This window comes from Nerophis lumbriciformis, linkage group LG26 (assembly GCF_033978685.3).
Source record: "Nerophis lumbriciformis linkage group LG26, RoL_Nlum_v2.1, whole genome shotgun sequence".
NCBI lineage: Eukaryota > Metazoa > Chordata > Actinopteri > Syngnathiformes > Syngnathidae > Nerophis > Nerophis lumbriciformis.
The window spans coordinates 30,028,901-30,047,549 of record NC_084573.2 but is presented as its reverse complement, the minus strand read 5'-3'; the positions used below and the strand labels follow the sequence as shown (position 1 = coordinate 30,047,549).

The 18,649-nt window shown below is 40.4% G+C and overlaps 1 protein-coding gene across 10 annotated transcripts in view; it reads right to left on the bottom strand.

Annotated features, from left to right (window-relative positions):
- The window catches only part of nrxn3b (neurexin 3b), a 1,114,596-nt gene that overhangs the window by 599,528 nt on the left and 496,419 nt on the right, over positions 1-18,649 (bottom strand). For all 10 annotated transcript variants that reach the window (XM_061987032.2, XM_061987031.2, XM_061987039.2 and 7 more), the window contains one exon: positions 7,223-7,661. In XM_061987032.2, the coding sequence (XP_061843016.1) occupies positions 7,223-7,661 (439 nt within the window). The remainder of the gene's footprint in view (positions 1-7,222; positions 7,662-18,649) is intronic.

Sequence of the window (18,649 nt, the reverse complement as noted above, 5' to 3'; positions counted from 1 at the left end):
TAGTTCATATTACAAACACAATATGCAACTTCGACGTGAAGGAAATATGACCGTGAAGTGATGTGTGTGTGCCCAAAACAGGAAGTCACACAGGCAGCCTTGTGTTTACGCAAATAAACATGTCCCCGATTCGTGTTGGTGGCACATTTATGGCAATTTAAAGTAGCAGTCGAGTGGAAAAACAAGTTTCCTCTATATTGAAGCTATTAACATATACAGTCGTGGTTAAAAGTTCACATACACAGACTTGTTTGTCACAAAAAACATTCATGAAGTTTGGTTCTTTTATGAATTTATTATGGATCTACTGAAAAGATGACGCATAAGACCTTCTGGAGGAAAGTTCTGTGGTCAGATGAAACAAAAAAATGAGCTGTTTGGCCACAATACCCAGCAATATGTTTGGAGGAGAAAAGGTGAGCTCTTTAATCCCAGGAACACTATGCCTACCGTCAAGCATGGTGGTGGTAGTATTATGCTCTGGGCCTGTTTTGCTGCCAATGGAACTGGTGCTTTAAATGGGACAATAAAAAAAGGAGGATTACCTCCAAATTCTTCAGGACAACCTAAAATCATCAGTTGGGTCTTGGGCGCAGTTGGGTGTTCCAACAGGACAATGATCCCAAACACACGTCAAAAGTGGTAAAGGAATGGCTAAATCAGGCTAGAATGAAGGTTTTAGAATGTCCTTCCCAAAGTCCTGGATTAAACGTGTGGACAATGCTGAAGAAACAAGTCCATGTCAGAAAACCAACACATTTAGCTGAACTGCACCAATTTTGTCAAGAGGAATGTTCAAAAATTCAAGCAGAAGCTTGTGGATGGCTACCAAAAGCGCCTTATTGCAGTGAAACTTGCCAAAGGACATGTAAGCAAATATTAACATTGCTGTATGTATACTTTTGACCCAGCAGATTTGCTCACATTTTCAGTAGACCCATAATAAATTCATAAAAGAACCAAACTTCATGAATGTTTTTTTGTGACCAACAAGTATGTGCTCCAATCACTCTATCACAAAAAAATAAAAGTTGACATTATGTTCTTTACAAGTGTATGTAAACTTTTGACCACGACTGTATATCTGATTTATGTCGCCAAAATACATTCAAAGTTTGCGGACAAATTGATATGATCAAAATAGTATCAATCCTTCGGAAATTTCCGAGACATTTTGAGAGTTAATGAGGGAGCCAGTCCCGTTATCCATGACGTACAGGAAGAACCACAGATCCCTTCCCCATCAACAACAATGCTAATCATGCAGACTTTGTGAGAGCCAACGACGATTACTTTGGGAAAAATTATGATCCAGGATGTTATATTTTTGAGCCCGAACTAGGGCTGGGCGATATATCGATATACTCGATATACCGCGGGTTTGTCTCTGTGCGATATAGAAAATGACTATATCGTGATATTCGAGTATACGTTCTCACGCTGTTGCTTTTAGCTGCGGGCATTACACTACAGGCGTTTCTCACTCTTTCTTGTCTCTCCTTCTCACGGAGACGTAAAACAAGCGCACCTTCTTACATACGTCATACGTATACGCCCTCGCCGAGCAGAGGGGTAGCGGCATGGGTAACGTTAGCTGTGGTGCGAGTGGTAATACGAGAGAAACAAGAGGATGGGTCAAATTTCACCACACCTAGTATGTGTGTGACAATCATTGGTACTTTAACTTAACTCACCCCTTTCACAATAACAGCGCCGTGCGCCACATCAGGTCTTACTGCGCTAACACAATAAAGGTCGATTGGTACATTTACACAATTATTATGCTTTTGACTTAAAATATGAATATAAATGGTCAAAACTGTGAGGATTTTTGAATTTTATCAAATTGCATTTATGACACAACAAGCACACACTATGGTGGTAAAATAAGTGTAAAAGTTTTTTTTTGTTTTTTTTTAAATGAATAAAACAAATTATAACCGAATAAATGAATTTTACGGTTTTGTTATACATCTATTGTTTTTTATTATTATTATTATTATTTGACACTAATTTATTACTGTTGTTCTTTTAATTAATATTAAAAGTTGAGTTTTGGTGGTACAATAAATACTCATGTTTTCAAATGAAGGAATTTGGTTAGAGCAGTGGTTCTTAACCTGTGTTCGATTGAACCCTAGGGGTTCGGTGAGTTGGTCTCAGGGGTTCGGCGAAGGTCAAGACACACCCGACTCATCGTGTAAATAAAAACTTCTCCCTATCGCTGTGTTATGGATACCCCCAAACAATGTTCCCTTTAATTTTCCATCTGATTTGCAGGTGTGTAAATGTTAGAATAATTATGTATAAGTTATCACACAACTCTTATGTGTCAGGACTTGGTCCGGGGTGTTTGCTTTTCCAGGATGCAGCGGAAAATTGGCACGGGCGAGACGGGAACCAAGGTACATGATTTATTTAATTTTATTAAAAAAAGGAATAAATGAAAGCGCGCACAGTGGCGGAGAATAAACTATGAAAAAACAAAAGACTATAGCAAAAAGTACAAATGAAAAGCACGCACAGTGGCGGAGAATAAACTATGAAAAACAAAAAAAGTATAAACATGGAACAAAAACTTACTTGGGTTGGACAAAAAAGGAGCAGCGTGAACATGGACATATGAAACAATGGACGTAGCATAAATGTGGAGTGGTATGGGGTGCGAGGTCGTCAGAAAGAAAAACTGAAAAACACTGAACTTAAATACTATGGACATGATTAGTGAAAGCAGGTGCGTGACTCAAAACGTGAAACAGGTGCGTGACGTGACAGGTGAAAACTAATGGTTGCTATGGTGACCAGACAAGGGAGTGAAAGACGGAAACTAAACAAAACATGACTTAAAACAAAACATGATAATACAGACATGACAGAACCCCTCCCTTAAGGACAGATACCAGATGTCCAAAACTTAACAAAAGTCATGGGAGGGCGGGAGGGGGACATGGCGGTGGATCGCCAGACCACGTGTCCCCGTATCCACCGGGGCAGAGTTAGGTGGCGGCGGCGAGTGGAACGTCGCTGCAGCAGGCGAGGCGGGCGCCCAGGGAATGGCCACATTCGTGGCCGACTGGGAGGTGGGCGCACTTGGCGTGGCGGGCGACCAGGTAGCGGCCATATCCATAGCCGACGAGGAGGCAGGCGCGTCGTCAACTTGGCAGGTGTGGCAGCTCGGCGTGGCAAGTCAGGCGGCGAAGCTCGGCGTGACGCGTCCAGCGGCGAAGCTCGGCGTGACGCGTCCAGCGGCGAAGCTCGGCGTGGGTCTTGGTCTTGGTGTGGGTCTTGGCATGGCGGGTCTTGGTCTTGGTGTGGGTCTTGGTCTTGGTGTGGGTCTTGGTCTTGGTGTGGGTCTTGGTCTTGGTCTTGGCATGGCGAGTCTTGGTCTTGGCATGGCGGGTCTTGGTCTTGGCATGGCGGGTCTTGGTCTTGGCATGGCGGGTCTTGGTCTTGGCATGGCGGGTCTTGGTCTTGGCATGGCGGGTCTTGGTCTTGGCATGGCGGGTCTTGGTCTTGGCATGGCGGGTCTTGGTCTTGGCATGGCGGGTCTTGGCGTCGTGGAGCTGCGACTGGCGGCACTTGGCGTCGTGGAGCTGCGACTGGCGGCACTTGGCGTCGTGGAGCTGCGACTGGCGGCACTTGGCGTCGTGGAGCTGCGACTGGCGGCACTTGGCGTCGTGGAGCTGCGACTGGCGGCACTTGGCGTCGTGGAGCTGCGACTGGCGGCACTTGGCGTCGTGGAGCTGCGACTGGCGGCACTTGGCGTCGTGGAGCTGCGACTGGCGGCACTTGGCGTCGTGGAGCTGCGACTGGCGGCACTTGGCGTCGTGGAGCTGGTACCGGAGCTTGGCGTCGTGGAGCTGGTACCGGAGCTCGGCGTCGTGGAGCTGGTACCGGAGCTTGGCGTCGTGGAGCTGGTACCGGAGCTTGGCGAGGAACTTGGCATGGTGGAGCTGGTGCGGCAACAGGTGCTAGCCTTGGTGCAGGTGGAGGTGGCCTAGCTGGGGGTTGCGGCTTGGCAGATCGAAAGACTGGTGAGGGCGGTCGTGCTGGAGGCTGTGGCTTGACAGGTCGGTAGACTGGTGGTGGCGGCCGTGAGGGAGGCTGTGGCTTGGCATGGTGATGCCGAGCCACCCCACCAACACAGCTCCTGACCCCAGCCCCCCCCTCAAGGGGCGGATACCAGACGCGCTCCCTGCGGTCTGGAACTCTCTGTAGGGGTGGGCGGGGGAGGGCAGAAATGTCCCCTTTATTTTGGCCAAATTGTCTTTCTTGTGCCTGGGATTGAGTGGGTGAAAAAAAATTGTTTTGTGTCTTGGGTGTGGCTTGAGTCCTGGGGAGCGGGGAATCAAAAGAAAAAGAGTTGGAAAAAAAATCCTGGGCTGTGATGTCATCCGGGCGAAGCCGGGCTGGCTGCTGCTTGCTTCCGCCCGGAGGGGGAGGGGCTTGTGGGAGCGGCGTGTCCTGCTGGCTCGCGGAAGTTCTTCCTGAAGTCCTTCGTCGGGAGCGGCGCTTCCGGCACTGCGGCGCTGCGTCCTCCCATTCCTGGGACCAAATGGAGTTTCTGTACTCCACGGAGGAGTAGCGCCGAGTTTCCTCCTCCATCGCGCACAGGACCGCCCAAGAAGCCTCGTCCGCATTGTCCAACTCGGCCAACTTCCTTGCGGAAAAGCGGGTCTGCTGACGACCTACTGTCAGGACTTGGTCCGGGGTGTTTGCTTTTCCAGGATGCAGCGGAAAATTGGCACGGGCGAGACGGGAACCAAGGTACATGATTTATTTAATTTTATTAAAAAAAGGAATAAATGAAAGCGCGCACAGTGGCGGAGAATAAACTATGAAAAAACAAAAGACTATAGCAAAAAGTACAAATGAAAAGCACGCACAGTGGCGGAGAATAAACTATGAAAAACAAAAAAAGTATAAACATGGAACAAAAACTTACTTGGGTTGGACAAAAAAGGAGCAGCGTGAACATGGACATATGAAACAATGGACGTAGCATAAATGTGGAGTGGTATGGGGTGCGAGGTCGTCAGAAAGAAAAACTGAAAAACACTGAACTTAAATACTATGGACATGATTAGTGAAAGCAGGTGCGTGACTCAAAACGTGAAACAGGTGCGTGACGTGACAGGTGAAAACTAATGGTTGCTATGGTGACCAGACAAGGGAGTGAAAGACGGAAACTAAACAAAACATGACTTAAAACAAAACATGATAATACAGACATGACATTATGCTTAAAGGCCGTTGCTATAGTTCAGGGGTCACCAACCTTTTTGAAACCAAGAGCTACTTCTTGGGTACTGATTAATGCGAAGGGCTACCAGTTTGATACACACTTAAATAAATTGCCAGAAATAGCCAATTTGCTCAATTTACCTTTAACTCTATGTTATTATTAATAATGAATGATATTTATCTTTGTGGAAACACTGATCATCTTAATGATTTCTCACAATAAATAAATATAGAAACAGATAAATATCAATATGCAACACTTTATTTTTATATTTTCTCGAATTGCACATTTTTCAAATTGAACATTTTCAAATGATCACTTCTAAGACAGTCTTGTGAAATCACAATATCCCATTTTAACTAGCGAGCCACGAAATTTTTTTAACAAATCATGAATTACTTTGCACCATGTTTGTACAAATAATAACTCATGTAAAATACAAAAGTTAACTCTCAATTTTTTTTTCCTTTTACGGAAGGTTTTTTGTAGAGAATAAATGATGAAAAAAAACACTTGATTGAACGGTTTAAAACAGGAGAAAACACGAAAAACATGAAAATTAAATTTTGAAACATAGTTTATCTTCAATTTCGACTTTTTAAAATTCAAAATTCAACCGAAAAAAAGAAGAGAAAAACTAGCTAATTAGAATCTTTTTGAAAATAAATAAATAAAAGGATTTATGGAACATCATTAATAATTTTTCCTGATTAAGATTAATTTTAGATGTTTAATGTTTAGATGATGATTCATTTTTTGATGGCATGTTTTAAATAGGTAAACATCCAATCTGCACTGTGTTAGAATATATAACAAATTGGATCAAGCTATATTTCTAACAAAGACAAATCATTATTTCTTCTAGATTTTCCAGAACAAAAATGTAAAAAGAAATTCAAAAGACTTTGAAATAAGATTTAAATTTAATTTTACAGATTTTCTAGATTTGCCAGAATTTTTTTTTTTAATTAAATTAAATTAAAATGTATTATTCTTTACAATAACATTTTTTTTTTTACTTGAACATTGATTTAAATTGTCAGGAAAGAAGAGGAAGGAATTTAAAAGGTAAAAAGCTATATGTGTTTAAAAATCCTAAAATTATTTTTAAGGTTGTATTTTTTCTCTAAAATTGTCTTTCGGAAAGTTATAAGAAGCAAAGTAAATTAATTTATTTAAACAAGTGAAGACCAAGTCTTTAAAATATTTTCTTGGATTTTCAAATTCTATTTGAGTTTTGTCTCTCTTAGAATTAAAAATGTCGAGCAAAGCGAGACCAGCTTGCTAGTAAACAAATACAATTTAAAAAATAGAGGCAGCTCACTGGTAAGTGCTGCTATTTGAGCTATTTTTAGAACAGGCCAGCGGGCGACTCATCTGGTCCTTACGGGCGACCCGGTGCCCGCGGGCACCGCGTTGGTGACCCCTGCTATAGTTATTATCAATTGCGCTGAAGTGGTACTTTTCCATCCGTGCTAAGGCACAACTTGTAATCTTGCTTTGCGAGTTGTCTCGTGTCAGCAGTTTGTTTCCAGACCCTGTCTGCTGACAGCCAAGGACGGACATCGAGTACCTCAACGCAGACAAATCCGAAACAGGGCGAAATCACGAGTGTCAGCACATTTCCATTCTGAATAATCATGTATTGTGTCTACTGGGGCTGCTCCCTTCAGAAGCAGCCTCAGTGATGTTAACTAGGGACCTCCCGAATAAATAGAGGAGCACGTGGTGCTGTACCTTAGAGTGTAGAAGGAAACTGTAACTTAGTGTACAGCCCAATACGTCTCTCCTCACGAGTAAAATTCAACTCTGTCTCTGCTTGATTCCTTCTTGTTGTCTTGTGTAATAGATAGTTTGGTGTTTGAACCTGACAGTAATTTGTTGTGAGTTTATTATTTTTGCCATAATGGTCCTGCCCTAATCGGCATGATAAAACCCTGATCGGAACAAAACTTGGCGCACGTTGCACTTCCTTACCTGAGCGGCCGTCTCTCTGGATGTCCACATGGTGCCAGCTGCCTTCGTTGACCTTCGCCTGCGTGGCTTTGACCTTGATGGTTCCAGAGCCCATGTCCAGCACCAAATACAGCACTCCGTCCAGAAGCTCCACGGCAAAGAAGTCCACCTTCTTTGTCTTCTGGGACTTGGCGTCGCGGCGCTCCTGGGGCTTGCCGTGGGTGAAAAGAATCAAGCCGTCGGGCTCCGAAGTTCGGAAGTCGAAGGAGATGGAGCCCACCCGTTTGGTGTTCCACTTTGGCAGAGCCAGGTAGGAGTCCGGGGTCTCGAAGCTGATGGGGTCCAAGGTGGGAACGTTTTCGCACTTAAAGACCACGTCGCCTTGCAGTTTCATCTTGGGGTCCACGATCCGGGCCAGGCGGGAAAGCTCCAGGCGGATATCGTTGTTTTTGTACACCACCTGAGACAAAAACACAGGTGTCAGGAAACAAAATGTTATTGTTTTTAAATATTGGTTTGTCCTCTCGCACTTAAACATTTGCTATAATGAAAAAGGCGTAACAAATTAAATCTAATATTCATTATTTCTGGCGGACGTTGTGTCGCCTAGTCTGTTCAGCATTCAGTATTTTTTTTTAAACATACGTTTGGATTGGGTATGTTGGTTTTAGAGGGGGAATGATGTTAATGTCTCTTGTTTTCATGTTAGAGTTTAATGTGGTGAGTCAGTCTGTGAGTTTATGAATTTAAATAATCTTAAATTAAAATGGTAAACCTAACTGTCAGGTAGCATGCTATGTATTTTAGCTAATTATATACATTTTAAATTAAAAATCATGGATTTTGATAAGTTGCCGCCATCTTCGAAGTACTTTAACCATATGTTATCATGCTAACATTAGCATGCTAGTATTTTGGGCTAATTTTGATCATTGAAACCTACAATTCATGGATTTGGAGACTTGTCTCCATCTTGCAAGTGTTCGCATTATAACAAGCTAATGTTAGCATTTCTATGTTTTATGCTAGCTTTTTAGCTTCAATCAACTCCGGGCCAGAGGTTCACAGCACATTGAGCAGGCCGGCCTAAATGTTCATGGGAGTTTTCTAGTTGTAATTACTTTTGTTTAATGTCTAGGGGGTAGCGGGGGGGTGTATATTGTAGCGTCCCGGAAGAGTTAGTGCTGCAAGGGGTTCTGGGTATTTGTTCTGTATATATATATTCTGCATATATATATATATATATTCTGCATATATATATACATATATATATATATATATATATATATATATATATATATATATATATATATATATATATATATATATATATATATATATATATATAAATGTATATATATATGTATATAAATATATATATGAATGAATATATATATACATATATACATATATATATATATATATACATGCACATATATATATATATACATATATATATTTTATATATATATGTATATATATAAATGTATATATATGTATATAAATATATATATATATACATATATATATATACACATACATATATATACATATACATATATATACACATACATATATATATGTGTATATAGATACATATATATATATATATATATATATATATATATATATATATATATATATATATATATATATATACTTTCTTTTTCCCGACTGAATTTTGTTTCAGTACAAAACCTGCATTCAAGTTTGAGTAGAAAATAATTGTTTACACACTTTTTTTGCTTAGGGCCCCGATTAAGCCCGTCTGTCATGTATGAATGTGTGTGCATTCCATTGTGCATTATTGTTGTATGTGTATCAAAGCATTTTTTTAGAATTTAGACCCCAGGAAGAATAATGGCTGCTATTGTCAAAGGTGATAGGGATCTCAATAAACAAAAACAATACCGGTCGGCTTGTTTTACCAAAAAAGTGGATCGATAAAACTCATATCTTGTTGTTTGGGCACTTATTTGTCTGGGTAAGTTACTCACTGAAGATCAATTTGCCGTCAGCGAAAACAACATTTTGCTGTTTGTGTTGTGTTTGAAATAAATAATGAAAAGGAAAAAGGATCGAACTGAAACGTATTTTATTTAGTGATGTCAAAATGGGTAATGATTCTTCATGAGAGGCAGTCTGCTGTGAATAGACTCAATATAATTCGGTGAATATAATTCAGCCCCCTGTGTGAAGATGACACCCCCCCATCCCAACACACCTTGTCAAAATCTCCCCAAAAGTGTGCCATAAGTTAGTGCTGTAAATTATCTTGTCTATTGTAATTTATATGTCCTTAATATTTCATGATTCATAGCCAGGCCCATAAAACGTTAACATAAAACTAGATTAGGTGAGGAGGCTGGTTATGAATCATAACGCGACTATATTATACAAAAAAAACAGGTTTGGGAAGGTTTTGACCAGGTAAGTGGGGTAGGGGGCTGGGTATGATTGACTAGGGGGCGGTATAGCTCGGTTGGTAGAGTGGCCGTGCCAGCAACTTGAGGGTTCCAGGTTCGATCCCCGCTTTTGCCATCCTAGTCACTGCCGTTGTGTACTTGGGCAAGACACTTTACCCACCTGCTCCCAGTGCCACCCACACTGGTTTAAAAATGTAACTTAGATATTGGGTTTCACTATGTAAAAGCGCTTTGAGTCACTAGAGAAAAGCGCTATATAAATATAATTCACTTCACTTTAATAACTGTTTTGCAGCGCAAATGTAGCACAAACAAATGGGACAAAACGGGGGTGATTTTGACACGGTGAAGGGGCTGGATGACATCACGAGTCAAAATGTATTTTAGAATGACTTAAAAACCACAACAGCACACATCTGAATTATTGCAGCACAAGCATACTTGCCAACCTTGAGACCTCCGATTTCGGGAGGTGGGGGGCTGGGGGGCGTGGTCCGGGGTGGGACGGGGGCGTGGTTGATGGCGGGGGCGTGGTTAAGAGGGGAGGAGTATATTGACAGCTAGAATTCACCAAGTCAAGTATTTCATACATATATATATATACTTACATATACATACATATACATATAAATGTACATACATATATATATATAAATATACATATATATATATATATATATATATATATATATATATATATATATATATATACACACATATAAATATATGTATATATATATATATATATACATATATACATATACATATATACATATATATACATATACATATATATACATATATACACATATATATGTATATATACATATATATATATATATATATATATATATATACATATATACATATATACAAATAAAGATTAAAATAAAGATTGATTGATATATATATATATATATATATATATTCATACATACATACATACATACATATATACATATATATATATATATATATTCATACATACATACATACATACATATATATATATATATATATATATATATATATACATATATATATATATATATATATACATATATATATATATATACATATATATATATATATATACATACATATATATATATATATATATATATATATATATATATATATATATATATATATATACATCATGAAAATATGCAAACAAAACTGTGTTTAGATAATTGATACTTCAAACTTGCATAAATAAATCTTAAGGAATATAACATAACTTGGTTTCTGAGAGCTTCAAAATGTAACAAAAAAAATGCTAAAGTTGTTGATAAACAAGCAATTATTTTAATAATTAAATATGGTCATTTTAAATGAATTATGATCATTTAAAATTAATGATTTCAAATATGTTTATTTTAATGTATAATTATATGGCTGGATGTAATAAGGAGTATAAAATACAAATAAAAATACAATTAATTTTGATGTTTTTAGCAAAATATAGTAAAAATGTATTTAAAAAAAAAATGTTTAAATTAATAAATATATTTATTATTAGGTAAGATAAACATAATAATACAATTTATCTCTAGTCTGGATGATTTAGTTCTTGTCACCCCTGTTGTCATAAAGAAAAGGCTGTCCTCACTCAGGTCCGCATGGAGCTGGAGGGGGCGTGGCCTCCAGCTCCGGCTGAAAATCGGTAGATTTTCGGGAGAATATTTGTCCCGGGAGGTTTTCGGGAGAGGCGCTGAATTTCGGGAGTCTCCCGGAAAATTCGGGAGGGTTGGCAAGTATGAGCACAAGCGTAGCAAAAACGAATGGGACAAGATTGGGGGAGATTTTGACAAAGGTGGGGGGCTGGTTATGAATAATAACATGTTTATCATAAAAACTATAAAACATTTAAAAAAAACTATAATACAAATCCCAAAACCAGTGAAGTTGGCACGTTGTGTAAATTCGTAAATAAAAACAGAATACAATGATTTGCAAATCCTTTTCAACTTATATTCAATTGATTAGACTGCAAAGACAAGATACTTAATGTTCCAACTGAGAAACCTATTTTATTTTTTCAGATAATCATTAACTTAGAATTTGATGGCAGCAAAAAAGTTGGCACAGGGGCATTTTTACCACTGTGGTACATGACCTTTCCTTTTAACAACACTCAGTACACGTTAACATTTTTTGAAGCTTCTCAGGTGGAATTCTTTCCCATTCTTGCTTAAGTTGTTCAACAGTCCGGGGGTCTCCGTTGTGGTATTTTAGGCTTCATAGTGCGCCACACATTTTCAATGGGAGACAGGCCTGGACTGCAGGCGGGCCAGTCTAGTACCCGCACTCTTTTAATATGAAGCCACGTTGATGTAACACGTGGCTTGGCATTGTCTTGCTGAAATAAGCAGGGGCGTCCATGATAACGTTGCTTGGATGTTGCACCAAAACCTGTATGTACCTTTCAGCATTAATGGTGCCTCCACAGATGTGTAAGTTACCCAAGCCTTGGGCACTAATACACCCCCATACCATCACAAATGCTGGCTTTTCAACTTTGCATGTATAACAGTCCAGATGGTTCTTTTCCTCTTTGGTCCGTAGAAGACGACGTCCACAGTTTCCAAAAACAATTTGAAATGTGGACTCGTCAGACCACAGAACACTTTTCCACTTTGCATCAGTCCATCTTAGATGAGCTCAGGCCCAGCGAAGCCGGCGGCGTTTCTGGGTGTTCTTAAACTGTCCCGACAATTTGCTCACGCATTTGTTGACAAAGTGGTGACCCTCGCCCCATCCTTGTTTGTGAATGACTGAGCATTTCATGGAAGCTGCTTTTATACCCCAATCATGGCACCCACCTGTTCCCAATTAGCCTGTTCACCAGTGGGATGTTCCAAATAAGTGTTTGATGAGCATTCCTCAACTTGCTTAGTCTTTTTTGCCACTCGTGTCAGCTTTTTTGAAGCGTGTTGCAGGCATCAAATTCCAAATGAGCTAATATTTGCAAAAAAATACAGTTTTCCAGTTCAAACATTAAGTATCTTGTCTTTGCAGTCTATTCAATTGAATATAAATTGAAAAGGATTTGCAAATCATTCTATTGTGTTTTTATTGACCATTTACACAACGTGCCAACTTCACTGGTTTTGGGTGTAGTAGATAAAACAAATGTTTGCAGCACAAACATTTGTCCCTTGGCAAGTTTCACTGCAATAAGACGCTTTTGGTAGCCATCCACAAGCTTCTGGTTGAATTTTTGACCACTCCTCTTGACAAAATTGGTGCAGTTCAGCTAAATTTGTTGGTTTTCTGACATGGACTTGTTTCTTCAGCATTGTCCACACGTTTATTAAGTCAGGACTTTGGTAAGGCCATTCTAAAACCTTAATTCTAGCCTGATTTAGCCATTCCTTTACCACTTTTGACGTGTGTTTGGGGTCATTGTCCTGTTGGAACACCCAACTGCGCCCAAGACCCAACCTCCGAGCTGATGATTTTAGAATTTGGAGGTAATCCTCCTTTTTCATTGTCCCATTTACTCTCTGTAAAGCACCATTGGCAGCAAAACAGCATAATACTACCACCACCATACTTGACGGTAGGAATGGTGTTCCTGGGATTAAAGCCCTCACCTTTTCTCCTCCAAACATATTGCCGGGTATTGTGACCAAATTTTTGTTTCATCTGACATCACATGGACAAAGATAAGACCTTCTGGAGGAAAGTTCTGTGACTTAAATACATGCTTAAGTCACCTTTACATTCGTCAAAAAGCAAAATAAGGCGTAGGCTGTCAGAGAGTGGAAGACATGCTACGTGGCCAGAGTGTGTGCAGGGGAGCAGCGATGGCTTCAGAGGAGCACAGCTGTCAGCAAACAGATTTTGGTGCTGCGGGATTACTGATAATCCTGCAAGATTTGACAGTAAATCAACACAGGTGACCCGGACTCAAGCGTGAAGGCGAAACATCGGACGAGTAAAGGCAGCAGAAATGAATTGGGGGAAAAAATGAAAAAAATGAAAAAAAACAAAGTTGAAGGGTGAGACTTTAAGGATTAAATGCTGAAAGAGTGCGTGCCATTTTTGTTTCAAATATGCTTTTGTGCAAGGCGAGCATGTAGATGTCAGTCCGCTTAATCCCCTGAAACATGGCGTGCAACAAGTCTTCATCGGCAAATCTACCCCTGTTGTACAGTAGCGTACAGCCATCAGGGGGAAATGAACGTGCGCCGCCACCAATCCGCTAAGGAAAAAGATGACGGGGTTATTGCGGCTGCTGCACGCAAATATGACTCATCGCTTCAGGGATGGTTCTGGCGTCTGCGTGCAAACCACAGCACCGCAATATGGTCTGCACTCAAACGCTCCGTCTGCATGGGCAACTCATTTGGAGTATTGTGGTGTTATTACCACTTGCTCCGAAAGTGTAGGTCGAGGTGAAAAGCAGATATTAAAGTAGGATTGATAATCAAAAAATAAAAATAAAATGCTTAGAAAATATTATTGCTTGATTAGATTAAACTAAAATGTAGAACAAAAGCAAATGCATGTAGTACATTTTCTGTTGAAATTGAAAAAACAAAAAAAAACAAAAGCATTGACCCAGAAAGCGCTTTATTATTTCTAGCCTTTCACAGGCCATATAAATATTGTGGCGGGCAACATAAAATAATTTAGCTGGCCGCGAAAAATAATGTCTGGACCAGTGTAAATAACGTGGCGGGCCACATAAAATATTTTGTTGCGGGCCACCGTAAATAATGTGGCGGGCAACATAAAATAATTTAGATGGCCGCGAAAAATAACGTCTGGACCAGTGTAAATAACGTGGCGGGCCACGGTAAATAATGTGAAGGGCCACTGCATATAACGTGGCGGGCCACATAAAATATTTTGTTGCGGGCCACTGTAAATAATGTGGCGGGCAACATAAAATAATTTAGATGGCCGCGAAAAATAACGTCTGGACCAGTGTAAATAACGTGGCGGGCTACAGTAAATATTTTGTTGCGGGCCACTGTAAATAATGTGGCGGGCAACAAAAAATAATTTAGCTGGCCACGGAAGAAATGTCTGCAACAGGGTAAATAACGTGGCAGGCTACTGTAAATAACGTGACGGGCCACTTAAAATATTTTGTTGCGGGCCACCGTAAATAATGTGGCGGGCCACGTAAAATATTGTTGCGGGCCAATGTAAATAACGTGTCGGGCCACTTAAAATATTTTGTTGCGGGCCACTGTAAATAATGTTGCAGGTCACTGTAAATAATGTGGTGGGTCAATGTAAATAACGTGGCGGGCTACATAAAATATTTTGTTGCGGGCCAATGTAAATTATGTGGCGGGCAACATAAAATAATTTAGCTGGCCGCGAAAAAAAAAATGTCTGGACCAGTGTAAATAACGTGACGGGCTATCGTAAATAACGTGACGAGCCACATAAAATATTTTGTTGCAGTCCACCGTAAATAATGTGGCGGGCCACTGTATATAACGTGGCGGGCCACATAAAATATTTTGTTGCGGGCCACCGTAAATAATGTGGCGGGCAACATAAAATAATTTAGATGGCCGCGAAAAATAACGTCTGGACCAGTGAAAATAACGTGGCGGGCCACGGTAAATAATGTGAAGGGCCACTGCATATAACGTGGCGGGCCACTTAAAATATTTTGTTGCGGGCCACCGTAAATAATGTGGCGGGCAACATAAAATAATTTAGATGGCCGCGAAAAATAACGTCTGGACCAGTGTAAATAACGTGGCGGGCCACAGTAAATATTTTGTTGCGGGCGAGTGTAAATAATGTGGCGGGCAACAAAAAATAATTTAGCTGGCCACGGAAAAAATGTCTGCACCAGGGTAAATAATGTGGCAGGCTACTGTAAATAACGTGACGGTCCACTTAAAATATTTTGTTGCGGGCCACCGTAAATAATGTGGCGGGCCACTGCATATAATGTGGCATGCCACTCCATATAACGTGGCGGGCCACGTAAAATATTGTTGCGGGCCACTGTAAATAATGTGGCGGGCCAATGTAAATAACGTGTCGGGCCACTTAAAATATTTTGTTGCGGGCCACTGTAAATAATGTTGCAGGTCACTGTAAATAATGTGGCGGGTCAATGTAAATAACGTGGCGGGCTACATAAAATATTTTGTTGCGGGCCAATGTAAATTATGTGGCGGGCAACATAAAATAATTTAGCTGGCCGCGAAAAAAAAAATGTCTGGACCAGTGTAAATAACGTGACGGGCTATCGTAAATAACGTGACGAGCCACATAAAATATTTTGTTGCAGTCCACCGTAAATAATGTGGCGGGCCACTGTATATAACGTGGCGGGCCACATAAAATATTTAGTTGTGGGCCACTGTAAATAATGTTGCGCGCCACCGTAAATAACGTGGTGGGCCACTGTATAATACGTAAAGGGCCACTGCATATAACGTGGCGGGCCACATAAAGTATTTTGTTGCGGGCCAATGTAAATAATGTGGCGGGTTACTGTATATAACGTGAAGGGCCACTGCATATAACGTGGCGGGCCATATAAAATATTTTGTTGCGGGCCACTGTAAATAATGTGGCGGGCCATTAAAAATATTTTGTTGCGGGCCACTGTAAATATTGTTGCGGGTCATTTTAAATAAGGTGGCGGGCCATTGTAAATAATGTGGTGGGCCAGGGTAAAGAACGTGGCGGACCACTGTAGATAATGTGGCGGGCCACTGTAGATAATGTGGCGGGCGACATAAAATATTTTGTTGCTGGCCAATGTGAATTATGTGGCTGGCAACATCAAATAAATTATCTGGCCGCGAAAAAAAAATGTCTGGACCAGTGTAAATAATGTGGCAGGCTACCGTAAATAACGTGACGGGCCACATAAAATATTTTGTTGCAGGCCACTGTAAATATTGTGGCGGTCCACCGTAAATAATGTGGCGGGCCACTGTATATAACATGAAGGGCCACTGCATACAACGTGGCGGGCCATATAAAATATTTTGTTGCGGGCCACTGTAAATAATGTGGCGGGCAAATGTAAATAACGTGGCGGGCCACATAAACAATATTTTGTTGCGGGGCACTGTAAATAATGTTGTGGGTCACTTTAAATAACGTGGCGGGCTATTGTAAATAATGTGGTGGGCCAGGGTAAATAATGTGGCGGGCCACCGTAGATAATGTGGCGGGTTACTGTAGATAATGTGGCGGGCCACATAAAATATTTTGTTGCTGGCCAATGTAAATTATGTGGCGGGCAACATAAAATAATTTAGCTGGCCACAAAAAAAAAATGTCTGGACCAGTGTAAATAATGTGGTGGGCTACCGTAAATAACGTGATGGGCCACATAAAATATTTTGTTGCAGGCCACAGTAAATAATGTGGGGGGCCACTGTATATAACGTGGCGGGCCACATAAAATATTTTGCTGCGGGCCACAGTAAATGTTGCGGGCCACGGTAAATAATGTAGCGGGCCAATGTATATAACGTGGCGGGCCACATAAATATTTTGTTATGGGCCACTGTAAATAATGTTGCAGGCCAACGTAAATAATGTGGTGGTCCACTGTATATAATGTGGCGGGCCACCTAAAATATTTTTGCGGGCCACTGTAAATAATGTTGCGGGTCACTGTAAATAATGTGGCGGGCCAATGTAAATAACGTGGCGGGCCACATAAAATATTTTGTTGCGGGCCACTCTAAATAATGTTGCAGGTCACTGTAAATAATTTGGCGGGCCATTGTAAATAACGTGGTGGGCCACATAAAATATTTTGTTGCAGGCAACTGTAAATAACGTGGCGGTCCACTGTAAATAATGTGGCGTTCCAGGGTGAATAACGTGGCGGGCCACCGTAGATAATGTGGCGGGCCACTGCATATAACGTGGCGGGCCACGTACAATATTTTGTTGCGGGCCTATGTAAATAATGTTGCGGGCCACTGCATATAACGTGGCGGGCCACATAATATATTTTGTTGCAAGCCACTGTAAATAATGTTGCGGGTCACTATAAATAATGTTGCAAGCCACTGTAAATAATGTTGCGGGTCACTGTAAATAATGTTGCGGGCCATTGTATATAACGTGGCGGGCCACATAAAATATTTTGTTGTGGGCCACTATAAATAATGTTGCAAGCCACTGTAAATAATGTTGCGGGTCACTGTAAATAATGTGGCGGGCCATTGTATATAACGTGGCGGGCCACATAAAATATTTTGTTGTGGGCCACTGTAAATAATGTTGCAAGCCACTGTAAATAATGTTGCGGGTCACTGTAAATAATGTGGCGGGCCATTGTATATAACGTGGCGGGCCACATAAAATATTTTGTTGTGGGCCACTGTAAATAATGTTGCGGGTCACTGTAAATAATGTGGCGGGCCATTGTATATAACGTGGCGGGCCACATAAAATATTTTGTTGTGGGCCACTGTAAATAATGTTGCGGGTCACTGTAAATAACGTGTAATAATAATGTAGAGGACAACTTAAAATGACATTGTGGGCCACTTTAAAGGATGTGACACCCACGACAAATACTATATTTGACCACTTAAAATCATGTAAATGAGCACTTTAAAACATTTTTAAATGTTCGGACCGTCTACATTAAATGAAGTGGTGGGCCAAAAAAAAAAAATCTCCGGGCCACCACTTAATGACGTGACGCTCCCCTTTAAATGACGTTGTGGGCCACATAAAACAAATGCAGATAATGACTTAAAATGAGATTGAAGGCCACATTAAATAAAGTGGTGGTAAGTTTGACACCTGCGGGTTAAAATAACATGACTTACGTAAAAGTAAACATTAGTCCAGATAATCACATGAGTTTAAGCATTCAGTGAAAATACTACTTAAATACTTAAATACAAAGTAACTAATTTACTTAGTAGCTATTTTTTTTAAAGGTACTTGCGTGTGTTTGTATGTACTACATATAATACAAAAGATGCATATTTTACAGTCACTTATGATGTTTTAGCATGGCTAATGTTAGCATATGTGCAGCTAAAACATTAAA